The sequence below is a fragment of the Budorcas taxicolor genome, chromosome 21 (assembly GCF_023091745.1).
Source record: "Budorcas taxicolor isolate Tak-1 chromosome 21, Takin1.1, whole genome shotgun sequence".
NCBI lineage: Eukaryota > Metazoa > Chordata > Mammalia > Artiodactyla > Bovidae > Budorcas > Budorcas taxicolor.
This window is the reverse complement of record NC_068930.1, coordinates 10,445,240-10,460,926: the sequence shown is the minus strand read 5'-3', so window position 1 is coordinate 10,460,926 and position 15,687 is coordinate 10,445,240. Positions and strand designations below refer to the sequence as shown.

The 15,687-nt window shown below is 51.5% G+C and overlaps 1 protein-coding gene across 1 annotated transcript in view; it reads right to left on the bottom strand.

Annotated features, from left to right (window-relative positions):
- The window catches only part of IGF1R (insulin like growth factor 1 receptor), a 314,862-nt gene that overhangs the window by 38,457 nt on the left and 260,718 nt on the right, over positions 1 to 15,687 (bottom strand). The window contains exons 6-11 of the mRNA XM_052659610.1: positions 10,730 to 10,944; positions 8,711 to 8,837; positions 6,960 to 7,198; positions 4,191 to 4,358; positions 3,857 to 4,061; positions 242 to 525 (exon numbers count right to left, since the gene is read on the bottom strand). Coding sequence (XP_052515570.1) covers positions 242 to 525; positions 3,857 to 4,061; positions 4,191 to 4,358; positions 6,960 to 7,198; positions 8,711 to 8,837; positions 10,730 to 10,944 — 1,238 coding nt within the window. The remainder of the gene's footprint in view (positions 1 to 241; positions 526 to 3,856; positions 4,062 to 4,190; positions 4,359 to 6,959; positions 7,199 to 8,710; positions 8,838 to 10,729; positions 10,945 to 15,687) is intronic.

Genomic DNA, 15,687 nt, shown 5'->3' with positions numbered 1-15,687 from the left:
GTGAGAAGAAGGAAAAGAGTCGACCCTGAATCAAGCTCCCTGCTCTCAAAGTACTTTGCACGGAGAGACAGGGGTGGGAGTGGGAGCTATGCCCGGATGCCATTCCCTGTTGGGCTTCCAAGCCACCTGCAAATGAGCACTGTTCTTTAATCAGCAGGACAGACCAAGAGTGTCAGCCTCTGTCTCTTCAAATCAGTCTGCTCCACTAGGTTGGGTGTGGGTGAGCTGGATCACACTGTACCTGCAGGCATGGTTCTTGCAAACACAAAGTTGGAGGCGCTGCAGCCAAGCTTCTCAGCCTCGTGGTTACAGCTGTGGATGTCGATTCGGTACAGAGTAAAAGGCCGGAGGTTGGAGATGACAGTTCTCTCCTTGTTGTCCACTCTGCTCTCGAAGAAAGGGTACTCGGTCTCGAGCTCTTCCGGGTCTGTGATGTTGTAGGTGTCCAGCACCGTGGTGTTCCTGCTCCGGCTGGACATGGTGGTGTTGGCGATCTGCATGACCTCCCTCCGCTTCCGTTCGGGTCTGCAAGGAAGACAGAAACGTGGCTTGTGAGTGAGGGCTTCTGCCTCTCTTGCCTTTCCTCTCACTCGAGCCAAAGTGAGAGAAAGAAAAGAAAAATCTTCACCTTGGAATAAAAGGAGCTATTCAACCCCCTTGTATAACAACCAACAAATTATATGGGGATTTCCTTCCTCATCATTTATTTTGCTTTCTCTGCACCGCAAACCTCAGTCTCACCATGCCAACCACCCTCTTGCTCCGAGTGGTTACTCGATAGCTGTTGTTCAGTCACTCAGTAGTGTCCGACTCTTTGCGACTCCATGGACTGCAGCACACCAGGCTTCCTCACCCTTCACTGTCGCCTGGAGTTTGCTCAAACTTATGTCTGTTAAGTCGGTGATGTCATCCAACCATCTTATCCTCTTTTGCTCCCTTTTCCTCCTGCCCTCAACCTTCACCAGTATCAGGACCTTTTCCAATGAGTCGGCTCTTATCATCAGGTGGCCAAACTATCAGAGCTTCAGTATCAGTCCTTCCAGTGAATAATTAGGGTTGATTTCCTTTAGGATTCACTGGTTGGATCTTGCAGTCCAAGGGACTCTCAAGAGTCTTCTACAGCATCACAGTTCAAAAGTATCAATTCTTCAGTGCTCAGCTTTCTTTATGGTCCAACTTTCATATTCATACTTGCTACTGGAAAAACCATAGCTTTGATCATATGGACCTCTGTTGGCAGAGTGATGTCTCCACTTTTTAACACGCTGTCTAGGTTTGTCATAGCTTTCCTTCCAAGGAGCAAGCATCTGTTAATTTCATGGCTGCAGTCACACAGTCCACGGTGATTCTGGAGCCCAAGAAAATAAAGTCAGTCAGCTTCCACATCTTCCCACCTATATGCCATGAAGTGATGGGACTGGATGTCACGATCTTAGTGTTTTGAACGTTAAGTTCTTTTTAAACTATTTCTCACTTATTGGCTGTGCTGGGTCTTTGCTGCTGTGCGGGCTTTTCTCTGGCTGCGGTGCTCAGGCTTCCCTTGCTGCAGGGCGTGGGCTCTAGAGCGCAGGCTCAGCACCTGTGGAGCATGGACTGAGTCGCTCTGCAGCACGGGGGCTCCTCCACGATCACTAATCAAACCCAGATCTCCTACACCGGCAAGTGGATTCTTGATCACTGAGCCACCAGCGAAGTCCAAACGCTGAGTTTTAAGCCAGATTTTTCACTCTCCTCTTTCACCCTCATCAAGAGGCTCTTTAGTTCCTCTTCACCTTCTGTCACTAGGCTGGTGCTATCTGCATCGCTGAGGTTGTTGATATTTCTCCCAGCAACCTTGATTCCAGCTGGTGGTTCATCCAGCCCAGCATTTTGCATGATGTACTCTGCATATAAGTTACATAAGCAGGGTGACAATATATGGCCTCATTGTACTCCTTTTCCAATTGTGAACCAGTCCTTTCCTGGTTTGTTGGGAGGAAGGCCCAGGCCCCAAATTCACTGTTAATGAATACGGGTGGTAGAAAAGCCACTGAGCCTGGGTTCTAGTTTGTAAACATCTTTGAGCTCTTTTCTAACCTCCCTCAAACTTCCTGATTCTTGAAAGCATGCACAACATACAGAACATCTTCTCTAACACGTGAGCTGCAGCCCTACCATCCACTGTGAGCAGAACATGTCACTGGTGGGGCAGGCCGGGAGGTGCTATGGTTTCAACGGCAGGAGGGGAAGGGAGGGGGAAGAAAGCTGTTAAACAACCCAGAGTTTATTCTGGGAAAAAGAAAAAGCTAGTGCCTCCACTTCTAAAAGGTCTTGATTTCCTGTTTTAAAGACTTCTAAAGTAAGATGTCTATCTTTGACTAGTATACAAATACCAGGAAGGTCACTTGACAGAAAATAGAAGCCTCTCTCTTAAAACCCTCTGTTGCTACAACCTAAGAGAGCCTTTGCGGGCAAAGCAAATGCAGCCTAAACAGAAGCCAGGGGCCGCTGGTACCCTGCGGGTGGGGAGCTGGGAGAAGACGGATGCCCAGGAGAATGCGCTGGCGACAGGGACACCACGGGGGTGGCGAAACCGGCTCACAGGTAACACGCTGCCCTGGATCCTGCTCCTTTGCCCAGATTTCAGGCACAAGCTTGTTTCTAAACCCTGTGCTACAATTTTTCAGGAAGAAAATGGCCCTATCAGCCACCACCCCATTTCCATCTCCTTCCCCAGACACTACAAGGCTGCCCTGTTGAATGTCCCTCTCTTTTTGTTTTTTAACTATTTTTTGTTGTGGTAAAACAAACTTTTACAATTAAAAAAAAAAAACTAACAAAACTTTGTAATTTTAACCACTTTTAGAGGTAAAATTCAGTGTCATTGATGACATTCATAATGCTGTGTAACCATCACCAAAATCTTTCATCACCCCAAACAGAAGTTCCACATAGAGTAAGGAATAACTCCTCATTTTCCCTCTGCCAGCACTTGGTAATCTGTAATCTACTTTCCGTTGCCATGAATTTGCCTGTACTGGATATTTCACACACATGGAATCATGTAATATCACCCTCTGCATCTGGCTGCTTTCACTCAGCATAGTGTTTTCAAGTCTCATTCGTGTTGTTCAGAATTTCATTCCTTTACATGGTTGAATAATATTCCTCTGCAGGGAAAGACCACATTGGCTCATCCCTTCATCTGCTGGTGGACATATGGGTTGTTCCCAGCTTCTGGCAACTTGAATAATTCTGCTCTACACACTTATTTTCATCCATTTTGTCCCCACTTGGCAGAAGTGGCGGCCGGAGCAACAGAGAAGACAGATGCCCTGGGGTCGAGCTGTTTGTCTTGGAAAGGCTGTCTTTGGCACGGCTTCACAAACTTTTTCAAGGGACCCTGTGGTGTTCGGTTATGCTTTGAAGTGGAGCCCCTTTCAAAACTGACTCCGAGTTTCTCCTTCTCACTTCGCCCCTCCTTGGCCAGGCTGGCAGTCTGGCAGGGAGGCGCAGGAAGCACCCAAACCCCGGCTCCTTCACTGGCAGGTGTCTGCTCGTGGCCGCTGCTTGCCGCTCCCTGAGCCCACAGGGGGCTGGCCGGCTGTCACCTGTCGCCTGTCACCCTGACGGCCCCCACAGCGCAGGCTGCGAGCTCCTGGCCCGGCCCTCAGGGCTGAGTGCCCACCTGCCCAGCCAGTCACCTGCCCTGTGGTTTCTCCGTGATGGCCCCCAGGGCCTCACTTCTGGGCTGTCAACCTGCGCATGGTGGGCTGGGGTTGGGGCACCAGCACCGCAGAGGACATGGGGCCTGGGTGCAAAGATGGTGGTGCCCGGGCACCAAGATGGTGGTATCTGGGCATGAAGATGGCGGTACCTGGGCACGAAGATGGCGTTGTGCAGGAAGTTCTCGAAGACCTTGCGGTACTCGGCCTCCTCCTTCTCCGCCTGCTTCTCGGCTTCGGTTTTGGGGCAAGCGCAGCACGGCCCTTTCTCCCCGCCGCACACCTCGGTCTTGGGGTTCTCCGTCACCTCCTCGACGTCGATGGTGCCGTCGGCGTACTTCCTGATGGGGATTTTGTCTGCTCGGAACAGAGTGGCCCAGTGCGAGCCAAGTTACACGGGCTGCCGAGAGGGGAGAGCCCGCGCCCCCGGGCTCGGGACCGCCGCTGCCGCTCACTGCCCACAGGCGCGCCCGGCCGCCCCCTCACCTTTGGAGCAGTAGTTGTGCCGGTACAGGTAGCTGTCCTGGGGCTGGCGCTGCCAGCGCACGATGTAGTAGCTCAGGTTGCCGTTGGGTAGGGAGGGCGGGTTCCACTTCACGATCAGCTGAGAAGAGGAGTTTGAGGCCGAGAGGACATCCAGGGGGATGGAAGGAACTGGGAGGGGGCAGAGGACGCGTCAGAAAATGCAAGGAAGCCGAGGCCCAGGCTGCCACTCAGCGCAAACCCACCAGAGTGTGACCTGGGCAGGACACGGCGGTGGACACAGACACAAGACGCCACCCGAACCTCCTTTCCCACCTGTCTTACTTTCCCTTTATAGCATCTGTTCTCAGGGCATCTCCGCGGTGACAAACAGGACTGAGCAGTCCACGGCAAAGGGCGGTGGGGACGCAGCCGGGGTTGGGAGGGACGACTTAGAATCTACAGTTAATGCAAATGCTGGACTGTCCTCATGTATCAGCGCTGCCATCCTCCAAGACGTTTAACTCGGGCAGTGTCAGCAAACGGTAAGACCAACTGCCTTGTGTGTGTGTGTAGTGTGTGTGGGGTGGGGGTGGGGTTCAAGGGGGAGGGGGGGACAGGTTTACCTATGGCAGATTCGTGTGGATATATGGCAGAAACCAACACAATATTATAAAGCAATTATCCTTCAATTAAAATAAAGTTTTAAAAAATTGGAAAAAAACTGACTGACTTCTATTTTATTTGAGGTTTTGAATCTCTGATAAAAAAGGAAAAAAGCCAAAATGAAAGGGGGATGTAAAAAGGGTGATGGAGGGTGTGGGGTGGGGCACAGGGGGCTCTGGAGGAGAAGGCGATGAAAAAGGGTCTGTAAATCTGACAACTGTATAACCACAAATCAGTGGAAGTATGGAGTTATGACTATGAGAAATCTAAAAATATCGGGAACACATATAAAGCCCTGATTTCAAGTCATGGACTCTTGTTGCCATCAAAAGAATATCGATTTACAGGCAAAGCATAAGAATCTGGTCAAACTGTTGCCCCTAAATCCCAAACCCAGAGCTGAATTGTGTATAAAGGGCAAATGCATCCAGGGACCACTGAAATCTTGTTTTCATTAGGTTCACAAAAAAAGCATTGATTTTGGTAGGTTTACCAAAGTGCGAAAAACACCTTCGTTATGTGCCACTTAAGCAATGTGGTCATGTAAGCTGCTTTTTTTATTTAATTGGAGTATAACTGCTTTACAATGTCATGTTAGTGTCTGCTATACAACAACATGAATTGGCTGTTTGTATACGTGTGTCCGCTCCTTCTTGAGGCTCCCTCACACGTCCCCATCTCACCCCTAGGTCCTCACAGAGCACTGAGCGGAGCTTCCTATGCGAGCTGCTTTTCACATTTGAAACCTTAAGGGACAACATATACATGAGGTTCTGAACACTTGCAGGGAAGGGTGTTAGAAAAAAGTTATGGCTAATGCTAACTTCCTCTGGGAAAATGGTTAACTACTAAATGCTAGGCCATTTTAGCGCTTCCTAGAATAAGTATTTCAGAAACACACAACTGACCCTGAGATGTTCCAATAACAGGTGTCACAAAAACACGGGAGCTGAGGACTAAGCCATTCTCCGACACCTGTAAGGATGGGCGCCAAATGGAGCAAACTGACTCAATTTGTGCAGCGCTTTGTTTTCCATCTTTGGGGAAAGGGAACAAGTTTCTTAAGAATTGGTCATAGCAAAGAAAGATTTTTATTTTCCCTAAATTAGTCACAATGAATTACTTCCACATTTTTAGGCTGAACAACTTGTTCTGTTTCCTTGAGCCTCTGCTATGTCATCCCAGGCCTAGAATCAGAAGCCTGCATCACATTTATTGATGCAAATGCTGTGCCATCAGTGACATGATCACAGCCACTTAGAAGAGCATTGGGATGGAATAGGGGAGGGGAGGAGGAGGCAAGAGAACATGAGCAAAAGGATTTCCTGACCAACATTTTTTCCTCTCCCTCTTTGCCATTTAAATTCACTTTGTGCTAGCTTATATGTGTTGTAACAGCCTACGCATTGTCACAATGGCTATCATCAAAGAATGTTTAAGTGCCTTTTAAAATGATGTGCATTTCCCTACTTCTAACCTGGTATTTATACACTTGGAAAATTGACACAAACGTTTGCTCTCATTAGTTTCAGACTCTGGAGTTGAGAAATGAGGTAGTTTAGAAAATGGGGATCGGGGGAGGAGGAGGCACATTTTCATCAGCAATCATGTGCAGTGTCTACCACGTGGTTCCTCTCATGCTTTTCAACTTGCGTTTGTTTACTTGGAACCCTAGGCGCTACAGGATGAAGGCGAGAAGCCAGTGAGCCCAAGATAAACTGGAACACCAACCAGCAGGGCTTCAGTTCCCAGAGGTCCAACTATCCAAATAAACAAGAAGGGGAACCCAGGGGACTGTATCCTGTTGGGGCCTCCCCAAAGAAACCAACCCAGCACCCTGGGGGACCTGGGCTCACTGGTCCAGGACAATCAGAATGATGATGGAAGAGGGTCCCAAGTCCAGAGAAGATGTCCTGGAGGAGGCTGGGGTATTGGGAGTAGGGAAAAAAAATGATACCACTAAGGTATTATACTGATATACTGAGAAGGCATACAAATGAAAAACACACTGGCCCGGGATGGCGGAGACAATGGGCGCAGGTCAGGGACAGCCCTCTGCGCATATCTTGTCTTGAGTGAGGAACGTGAGCTGATGAGGCGGGGGCGGCGGGGGCCGTGAGTGGGTACCTGATGCGTTGGTGCGAATGTACAAGATCTCGCTCTTGGCCCCACGGATGTGGTCGTTCTCCACCATGGTGAGGGTCACAGCCTTCACGTAAACGGCGTACTGCGTCCAGGGCTTCAGCCCGTGCAGCAAAATGCCAGGCTCCACGTCCTTGTTGGGCGGGAGATCCACGTCCACCATGTTCCAGCTGTTGGAGCCGCAGGCGTCCTGCCCGTCATACTCCGTGACGTTTTTAAAGGGGCTGAAACACAGTCAGCGAAGCTCAGACAGTGCTTTATGGTGCTAACGTGGGAGCTCTAAGAAACCTCCCCCGGGTGTCCCCCTTCCACTGTTCATAATGGGGATTCTAGGTAAAACATATCAGCAGTTAGATCTTTATAGAATCAAAGTAAGCTACCAGGCTCCAGGTCGCAGTTGGTTCTCTATATACTATAGACTCAAACCCTCTGCCTCAGGAAGAGTAAGTTCTGTAATTACTGAGATTGGAAACACTGCTCCTGAAGAGTATATACATATACTCTTTCCCTCTCTTCCCACTGTGGCATTTTTTTTTCCACCATAAAGAAAAAACCAGGGCAGTCACTTAATGCAAACATCAGTCATTGATAAGAATAACTTCTGGAGGAAAATGCCTTTGCCACAGACAAACGGCTTTTCAAATACAGCCTCCAAAATCTAATTTGCTCACAAACAATTCTGATTGCTTAAGTATTTTTATCACATTCAAATATTTAGTTTCCAGGTTATCTCAGCTGCTAATGTCAACCCCTTGGTGAAAGTGCCAGCCGACCCTGCCAGAGCACTGGTAGGACTGTCAAAGAGGACGGTGGTTCTGCACAGATGCGGAGCTGGACAGGGATCCCACGCCCCTCAGATGGAAGGGCTGGACCGCCACTGGTTTCTGAAACCGGCATTCACACACCCCTCCCAATCATCGTGACGGCGGATGAGTGACTCCCACATGCAGGGACAGTGAATGCCTGAGATCCTGCATCTGGACTTTCTCATGGGCACGACACTCCCAGGGCCCCAGCTGTGGCAGGGGAAGGGGTACCAGATGCTGCCACCATGGCTCTGGTTCCAGCTCCAGGGAAGCCAGGCACCGGGAGAGGCATCAAGGCGGGACCTGGGTGAAGAGGGTGACTAAGAGGCCCAGGCAACCACCCGGATACAGGAGGCACCGGAAGGGAGGGGCGGACCAAGAAGACATCCCTGCCATCAGGAGAGACGTGCTGGCTACCTGGGCAGGCAGCCCCTGAAGGGCAAGAAATGCCCCTGGCAGATTCTGGGAGAGATCCTGCAAGGTTCGGGACAGGGAGGTCAGTCTCTCTCCAGTCTCCATCCCTAGTTTGAAGGGTTTATGATCTACAGTGGAGGGCCACATCTGGGGAGGGGCCACAGAGAGTGACGGGAGAAGACTACGGACTCCTCTGAGGGTCACCTCGAGGGGGCTGAGCACCCCAACTCAGGTGTCTGTGGACTATGGGTTAGAGGGCACCAAGGCTACAGTGATGCCGCCACCACACGCTCCATCCCAGCTTCTGAATGTTTGGACTGACCTAAGTCACTAAGTTTTTCGCTTTGGACTTTTTAAATTCAAGCATCTCTAAACACCCACTGGAGAAGGAAAGGCGTTGAGAAAACACTTTTTCATTTACAGGTGTCACTGGTGGTTGTGGCTGTCACTGGACAGCGGGGGTGGGGGGAGGATGAAGCCCGCCCACAGAAGGACATCCGCAGCGCAGACACTCACGCTTCCTTGTAGTAGACGGTGAAGCTGATGAGGTCCCGGTAGTCGGGGGGCCGGTACCGGTGCCAGGTGATGATGATTCGGTTCTTCGACGTGGTGGTGGAGGTGAAATGCAGGACGTCACTTTCACCTGGGGCAGAGGCACACGCGTGAGGGACAGCGATCTCCGCCCTCCCCTCCCTCCCTCCCGCGGGCTCACCTGCCCGGCACCATGGCCCTCTCCCCTGAAGCTGGCTGTGCGTGCAAAGCCCTTGTTGGAACGTCTCAGTGACCCTGCTGTCTCCACTAAGGACCCAAACACTGCACTACAGGGCCTGCAAGGGGCTCGGTCCTTTGCTTTCGCTTACGAGGGGCTCTGGATGTGAACCTGTGGGCAATCCTTAATAGCCTGGAAGAGGACTGCTGGCTGCACCAAGGGAGCTTGCCTCTGTTCATGCCTGAGATGTGGGCCACCGAGGGGGCTGGGGACCTTGACGCTGGACGAGTCTTCTTAGACAAGTGACACCTGTCTCACCACTGCGGATCTGCCTGGTCGCGTCAGTAACGGGGCAGGTGTGCCACAGGAGGGGAACTTTACTTAGTCTGAGCCTGGAACTGACACCTTCCTGCGCGACACCTCCAGGAACTCCCTGGAGGCTCCAGCAGTGCCGACACGTAGCGGGGAATGGACTGGGCACTAACAGAGCCCACCTCGCTCGGCACGGCTCCCGTCCTCTGTGGGAGGAGCCTGGGCCGGGAGCACCACAGGGAGGCTGTCCCAAGTCCCCTCGTGCTCCCAGACCAGATTCAAACTGCTGAGAGCTCAGGGAGGGTTGCGGAAGCCGCCCGGCTGAGACCCGAGCTCTCCTATGAATGGACCTTCCCGCCCCCGGCCCTGTGTTTGCCGACTCCCTTCCACTGCACCCTCCACCCTTGGGAGGTGAAGCAGAGGCCAGCAACAGTTACAACCCAAGATGTCTGTGGGGCAAAAGGTGATGGATTGAGATGGAAAAAATGCTGCAGTTTCTGCTAAAATGTTATTTACAGAGGAAACATCATTTTTGCGCCCCAAAGAAAATAAATGGCTACTGTATTCATGATCCAACAGGTCAGACTGGCTGCCTCTCAGCAGAAAAACACTTTGAAAGAGCTATGCGACATCCATTCTGCGATGGTCTAAACAGGAGCGTGGTGAGGGGGCGTGTGGCGTGCAGGGAGAAGGCCCTCCAGCTCTGCGTCGGGTTTCTCTCCTCTAAAATCCCTTCCTGGGCAACTCGAGAGTCCACAGGGTGAATCCCAAGCCCACAAAATGAAGTCCAATGCTTCTAAGATTCTCTCTGGCCAGTGTGCGTGTGTGCAAACCACCCCGGATCACAGGGGCTAGTCCATGTTTTTTGCATATTGTCCCTTATCAAAAGCCAATGGTGGAGAGAGCATTTACCTTCATAACCTGATCCAGCCACACAGAGGCACACCGTTTTTAAAAATAGTTTTACATACAAGGTTAGGTGAGAAACTCACCACTCAGAGGCAAAACCTTCAAGCAGAAGTCATATAACCAATATAAGATTATAATTACACTGTCCTAAATTTAAAAAGCAGTTATCAATTCAGGGAGGCAGTCTCTCTCCATTTTTCATGCTGTGCTGGGACCAGGATCCAGGTTGGGGGCCCATGGCCACAGGGGCTGCAGCTGATGAGCCTCCCTGCCCTCAGACCTCCCCTCCACCCCGGAGACTCAGGGCTAGGCTCACTCCCTCCCAGGGCTGGAGAGGACCAGCTCTCCCCTGGAAAACAATCCAACAGTCTGCGTGAGCATAAAAGATGCTTAACTCTGTGTATTCTGTAAGCACCTCTTTAAAATCCAAGTGAAAAGCCATTTATAAATGTTTATACACAGATAGATGCTACGGAAAATTTACTAATACGAATCTGCCTCACTACTGCCTTTGAAGATGTCCAGGTGTCGGTTTAAGAGGCCTGCGTGAAGTGAGGAGGGGCCACGAACAGAAGCCACCGCGCAGTGCGGGAGGTCGCACTCACAGGAGGCTCTCTCCCCGTTGTTCCTGGTGTTTATGTCCCCTTTGCTCTGGCGCCCTTTAGTCCCCGTCACTTCCTCCATGCGGTAAATCTCCGAGACACACAACTTGGGATTGAACGCGAAGTACATTTTCCCAGCTTTGATGGTCAGGTTGCGGTGGTCCCAGTCCCACAGCTGCTGTAGGTTCTGGTTGTCAAGGACGTAGAAGGAGTAGTTCCTGGAAGCAGAGAGATCAGCATCAGACCCTTATCCTTTGCCTCCAGCCACCCTGCTCTGGGACTCTTCGCCACCTGGCTCCAGAAAACAGCGCCTCTGCCGATCAGAGATGGAATTAACAGTATCTAAGCAGGAAGAGTCCCTGTTAACAATAGCAACAGTATGATTCAAGGATAATGTCAAAACAGACGAAACACTAATTTGATAACCCCGATTAGGCTTCTCACACTAGAGGCTGCTACTCAAATCATTCTCTAGAAACGCCTCTGGTTATTTCTCTCAAGCAGAGTATGTACAACACACTTGAAATCAGTCCGCGGGAGAACAGATATGCTCTGTTACTCAACCGGAACAGCTTACATATTTGCTGTAGAAAGCCTGCCATTATCCTCGGGGTTAAATCCTATCCTATCCCCTCCGTGCAACTCAGCGGGGAGGAGAGAAAACGGGACAGGCAGATGGGTCAGTGCCTCCTCCAGATGCAGCCCACCCTGAAAAGTCTCCACTTTGGTCACTGGAGAAGGTAGGGGAGAAAAAATGGCCCCTGAAGGGCAACTCCCCAGGCCACCCATCCAGGCGACAGCAACTCAGTGTCCAACAAGTTCAGGGCGCCAAAGCTGATTTTCAGAGAGCTGGGGGCTGGGGGCTGGGGGCTGGGGGCTGGGGGCTGGGGGCTGGGCCCCACCCTGGGGTTTTCTCCTGAGCAGGTCTAGGGGGGTTGAGGATCTGCATTTTTAACCAGCGCTCAGGGGACGATAATGCTGTACGTGCTGGGGCCACACCTGGAGAGGCACTGGTCTAAGAGATGCTGAGCACCATGAGGGGCGGGGGCTCCAAAGCTGACCAAGCGAGACGTCCACCCCGGTGGGTGGACCCAGAAGCAGCAGACACGGCTGCCTCTGAAGGCGAGGCGGGGGGACAGCCAGCCTGGGCAGCCGCTAGCCTGGGTCTCCCTAGAAACCATCCCCGTCCCCACCAAGTCGGGGCAGCAGGCGAGCGGACGGCTCCAGCCCGGGGTCTGCACGCCTCTGCACACCGGGCGGGCAGGGTCCTGGCACTGCCCAGTCTGCTCCCCGGAGACCTCAGGCCCCTCCCCTCCCTGCCCCCGCCCCAGCCTGTTTCCTTCTGGGGTTCGCTCCAGCGCCCTCTACAAAACTGAGTCTAGGCACTGGTGCCACCTGGTGTGTGGTTTCCAAGACCCACTCAGGGATCCAACACACACAGAGCAGAGAAGAACCCCGGCCCCCGTTCCCAGGGCAGGACGGACCAGGCGGAAGCCCGGAGCGCTCCTCTGCCCTGGGGTGGGGTATGCTGGGCACCTCCTGGCGCCCGGTGAGGTTCAGGCCTCTACCCGCCAGTCAGCCCACAGGCTAAGCTAAGCGGAAGCCCGGGTCCCGCCCAAACGTCTCCCCGTCTCCTCGGGAGTTCCCGGGGCATTCCGAGACCGGGTCCGGGACGAGCGGTGCGGTCCACGAGCTGCGCGCACGCACGCAGGTCCTCAGCTCCTTCTGTAGCTCCATCCGTCACTCACGGGTCAGCAGGCGGAGGAACGCCGTCACCCGAGCGCCCTGCGGGTCTGCAGGGCCCAGGAGGAGCCGCCGCGCCCAGGGGCACCTGCCCCGGCCTGAGGCCCAGCCCCGCACGAGCCCTGGGCTGCACCCCGCGGGGCTGGGGTGGATGAGGGGCACAGTGAGCCCACGGGCCCAAAGGCGGCAGCTCTGGGCCAAGAGGGGCTCCTTTCAGACCCACCTGAGGCCTCAGATACATCCAGGGCCACCCAGTCAGGCGGCAGAAATGGGCAGGCCAACAGATCCTTTCCTTCCAGTGAGGGCTTGCTCCCCAACATAGAAATATGCTGGAAAATGGATGTGAAATATTGTCCAAAGGAACCGAGGCTCAGCCTAGGCAACACAAGGCCACGTGTGCGGGTGGGTGGCCGGGACCTGAAACGTGGGGTTCCCCGCGCCCCTCCTCGCTGTGTCTGATCCCCCCTTGCCAGGCTGCTGGGGCCGCTGCCTGGAGGAGGGGTGTCCGCAGGTGGAGTCGGATGCCTGCCATCACGGGCCATCGGGCTAGTCCCAGCTCTGAAGGATGCTCTGAGGTGTCAACACAAACCCTGTGGGTCTGGCGGCTCCCAGGTGCCCAGGTCGGAACCGCGAGGGACAAAATCTCCTTGTTGGTGCAGAAACCTCTGAGCCGGGAGTGAAGGCCAATTACCCAGGTCAAACTTCTGACTCAACCTAAGATGAGGCTTTTATTTTAGTAAACTAATTTCACTAGCAGGGAACATAAGCCAACCGAAAATACCTTCTGAACAAAACATCTTCTCCCCAGGGGAGGGAGCATGAATTATAAATCAGGAATTTGACAAATGAATGGCAGGCACACTGAAATTCTGTGTATGTGATTAATCACTTTGAAAAGCAAGATTATCTTTTTACAGTAAACATAAACATTTTTTAACAACACTGCGAATGCCTGGAGCCAGGATACCAATATCAATAAAACCCGGTCGTTATAGAGCTGGAGTAAGCGACAGAAAATAAAAATAAAACCCTCCTCACAATAATAACCAAGCCATTCACGAGCTGCCCGTCAATACTGTTCTTGTTTTCCCAGCCGCAGCTGGCGCCCCACTGCCCTCACATTCCTGCCAAGATCAGGTGAGGATTAAGAGGTAGGAAAAGGCAGAAACTTGTCTGCACATCTTCAACACTCACATAAACACATTTAGATTTTATTGTTTCCTAAAGGAACTGGCTGTTTAACTCAATTGTTCCATAAATGTGATTTCCTAATTGTTTCTAAGATGACTGCCTTTACATTCAAAATGTATTTTTAAAAACTATCTGGTTATTTTTCTGTCCCTTACGCAGACTCCGTGGTGCCTGGATTTTATCTGTGTTAGTGTCCTTTCCCTAGCTCTTCTTAAGGTTGCAAAAAATGTTTGTTCCTATGCTTGGGGTGGGTCCCCCATGGGAGGTTATCTCCTTGAGGACATCCACATATTACCTGCATCAACATTCTAAATGCCCAGCACATATTGTACACCTGTTTTCTTTATGGCTCCAGTCTCAGGGCTCTCTTACCTCTGAGTTGTCAACACCACCACCTCCCTGCCTGCTCAGATGAAGGGCAGGAAGGACCGGGAAACAGAGGAAGGTACAGTGCTGGGGATTCTCCTCGTACTTAGAAGACAACGCCAGGTCCAGGGCTGGAGCGTCATCTCCAGTCTTACTAGGCAGCAACTCTAGACAAAGCATTTTTCAGCTTCTCCCCAGCTGGGATAGATGGGGCTGGGGGGAGGGTGGGGCAGGAATGAACACTCTCCCTCTTTCCAAACTTCACTGACAGACTGGAAAAAAGCAATCACCATTCCCTTTATTTCTCAGAGAAAAAAACCGCAGCCTCTTCCCTGCGGTCCCTAGGGGGCATCAGAACCCAGCACATGGAGGTTGTCTCCAGCACTCCGCAGCCGATGGAGGGCTTGGTCTTTGCACAGAGGCTGCCTCTAATCCGTCGTTTGCAACAGACTGCTTTCGACTATGTCCAAATCTCCTCCGAAGCTCAATATTTACACCAGCCTTGGGGGTTCAGCAAGGGTAGGAATTTATATTCACGTGTCTCTAGAACCAAACAGATACTCTAAAAATGTTTCCTCTTTGAGTGTTTTAAAAACAGCTTTACTGAGGTATAATTTATCTACCAAAAAAAATCCAGTCATTGTAAGCTTTTACAGTTCTGGAGCTCAGTAAACTCACACAGGGGTCCAGCCATCCCCACGAGGCAGTGTCGGAGCCTCTCCACCCCTCCTCGCTCTCAGCACTTCCAAAGCTCTTCGTTCCCAGTGGTGCTCAACCTCTGATTCCACCCCCAGCCCTTCACGGCTTTCTGTCTCCACAGTTTTGCCTTTTCCAGAAATCACCCATTAATGGAATCTACAACGTGGAGTCTCTCGTGTCTGGCTTTTTTTCCCTTAACCTGATGTTTCTGAGGTTCACTCATGTTGTGACATTACTATTGGGCAGGAACCCATTGTGCCACGTTTTATTTATCCACTCATCTGCTGATGGACATTTGGACTGCTTCCAGTGGGGCTTTTATTTGCTGTGGGGTGAGGGGGGATGGTATCATGAATAATACGCCTATGAGTCTTGTGGGGGCATGTTTTCGTTTCTCTTGGGTAGATACTGGGGTAGATCCTGGAACTGCTGAGTCACACGACTGAGTGTACATTTTTTGGAAGTGCCAAAGAACTGTTAAAGTATAGCCATGTTGCAACCTAATCTTAGAGTTGCAAGAAGATAGAACAAAGCACAGAGTGTTGCAAAGCCGAGTGGTAGAGACTTGAGTAGAGACGCCTGACTGCATCCAAGACTCCGATCCTTATAACCCACCACCTCCGTCTAACTCTTATTCTTTTCAGGGCGACTATCCTAGGTGGCACCAACAAATCTGAGATTTTAACTCATTTATCTGATGCTATCACAAAACAGGGTTGTTCAAAATTTTTTCAGATAACAGAAATATCTTCTTTTTCAAGGGCTTACAAATTAGCCATTTCATAGAAATCTTGTACATGTGTATTCCAAAATCCACTTCCTTCCAAAACAGCAGAACTTTGGTCTTCACGTCTAAGGCTCCAGAAACACACCACCTTACACAGAGTGATGTCCTCAAGGAAGTGCTGGCCACCTGAATTCTGCTGGCTTAACTTCAGACCGCCTATGTTGTCTGGCCCCTT